This window comes from Berghia stephanieae, chromosome 1, assembly GCF_034508935.2.
Source record: "Berghia stephanieae isolate SIO BIC M18660-M18661 chromosome 1, UCSD_Bste_1.3, whole genome shotgun sequence".
Classification (NCBI taxonomy): domain Eukaryota; kingdom Metazoa; phylum Mollusca; class Gastropoda; order Nudibranchia; family Aeolidiidae; genus Berghia; species Berghia stephanieae.
In genome coordinates this window covers 48181199-48182725 of record NC_088360.1, presented here as the reverse complement: position 1 = coordinate 48182725, position 1527 = coordinate 48181199, and the positions used below count along the sequence as shown (strand labels likewise).

At 42.4% G+C, this 1527-nt stretch overlaps 1 protein-coding gene across 1 annotated transcript; it reads left to right on the top strand.

Moving 5' to 3' along the window:
* Positions 1-359: 359 nt before the first annotated feature.
* On the top strand, positions 360-1205 carry LOC144970669 (uncharacterized). Its single transcript, XM_078910578.1, has one exon. The coding sequence runs from the start codon at positions 360-362 to the stop codon at positions 1203-1205; it is 846 nt and encodes a 281-aa protein (XP_078766704.1).
* Positions 1206-1527: the final 322 nt, after the last annotated feature.

Here is a 1527-nt window from a genome sequence, read left to right as displayed (position 1 = left end):
CAATGTTCTAGACTATATTTAAGAAAGGATTTTCAATTCCATTGTATTTATCTTCCAACAACATTCTACATGTTTTTATATTTCACTTTCTAAACTGCATTACACTGTGGCGACCAGTTCTGTCGGTGCTTCGCACGAACATTTGTCTTACATTTTAAGCACTACGATGCACTTCTATTGTATTCAATGTTTACTTCCGGTTTTTTAGTCTTGTACGGTTCGTCCTCTGATCCATACAATCAATCCAAGTTCTATCCACTATTAAACGTTAGCAATAATCTATACACAGATTTTGTTATTACTTTATTGTATCATTACTGACTATTTCTACATTGGTGACCCCGACGCGAATACGTAAAATGGCTCAACCAGATCTCTCACAACAAGTCGCGAATTTGACAGGCCAACTACAGGCTCTTGCTGCTTCCACCAACTTCCGTGAACAACAAATCAACTCTGTCTCCATCAAGCTCCCGGAATTCTGGACTAAATCACCGGAGGTTTGGTTCGCAAGAGTGGAGGCACAGTTCAACACCAAGAAAATTACTCAGGATCAGACAAGGTACGACTATGTTGTCAGTTCTCTTGACATAAATACTGCAGAAGAAATTCAGTCACTGCTAGTAAACCCACCACATCTTGATAAATATGGCAGCTTAAAAAAAGCCTTGATCAAGACCTTCGGCAAATCCCAGACCCAGAAAGACACAGAACTCCTTAATCTTAATGGTCTTGGTGACAAACGCCCAACTGCTCTACTGCGCAAGATAAATGCACTGAATGATGACCCTGTCACTCTGAAACGTGCATTATTTCTCATGAACCTTCCCCCGGACATTCGAGGCATTTTAGCCGGGCACAATCTTACAGACACAGAAGAATTGGCTGAGGCAGCTGACAGGATCTGGGAGACACGCATGTCCGGTGTGCAACATATTTCCTCATCACCATTCCTGACTTACCCTCAGCAGGATGTAACAACCACACGACCACAGTCAGAGGAGACTGTTGCTGCAATTAAGACAGTCCGCCAACGTGGACAGCCTCTTCAACATAGCATGCCCAACTCTATTTGCTATTTTCATCAACGATTTGGACCAGACGCCCGTCGCTGCCAAGATGGTTGTAAATTTTCCAGTTTACTCAAACTCAAAGGAAACAAACAAAACTTGCCTTCTTCGGGAAACGCTTCGGCTGGTCGATGAACGTGGAATCGGTCAGCAATCCAAATTCAAACACGTTTTCCATTTATGATAGACGTTTGGGACAATCTTTTTTGATCGATACTGGTGCTGATGTTTCTGTATACCCCGCCTCAACTCAAGACCGCAGAACATTAACACCTTCTATTACACTCTCTGCTGCAAACGGAACATCAATCAAAACCTCGGGTAAACGCACCATCACTTTAGAAATAAAATCTAATCAAGTCCTCAATCACGAATTTTACCTGGCAGATGTGACACATCCCATCCTGGGTGCGGATTTCTTTGTTTCTAACGCCCTGATAATTGATCTAAAAGGAAA

What these genes read in the sequence shown, in the direction of transcription:
- LOC144970669 (XM_078910578.1), top strand. Translation starts at nt 360, where the DNA reads ATGGCTCAACCAGATCTCTCACAACAAGTCGCGAATTTGACAGGCCAA.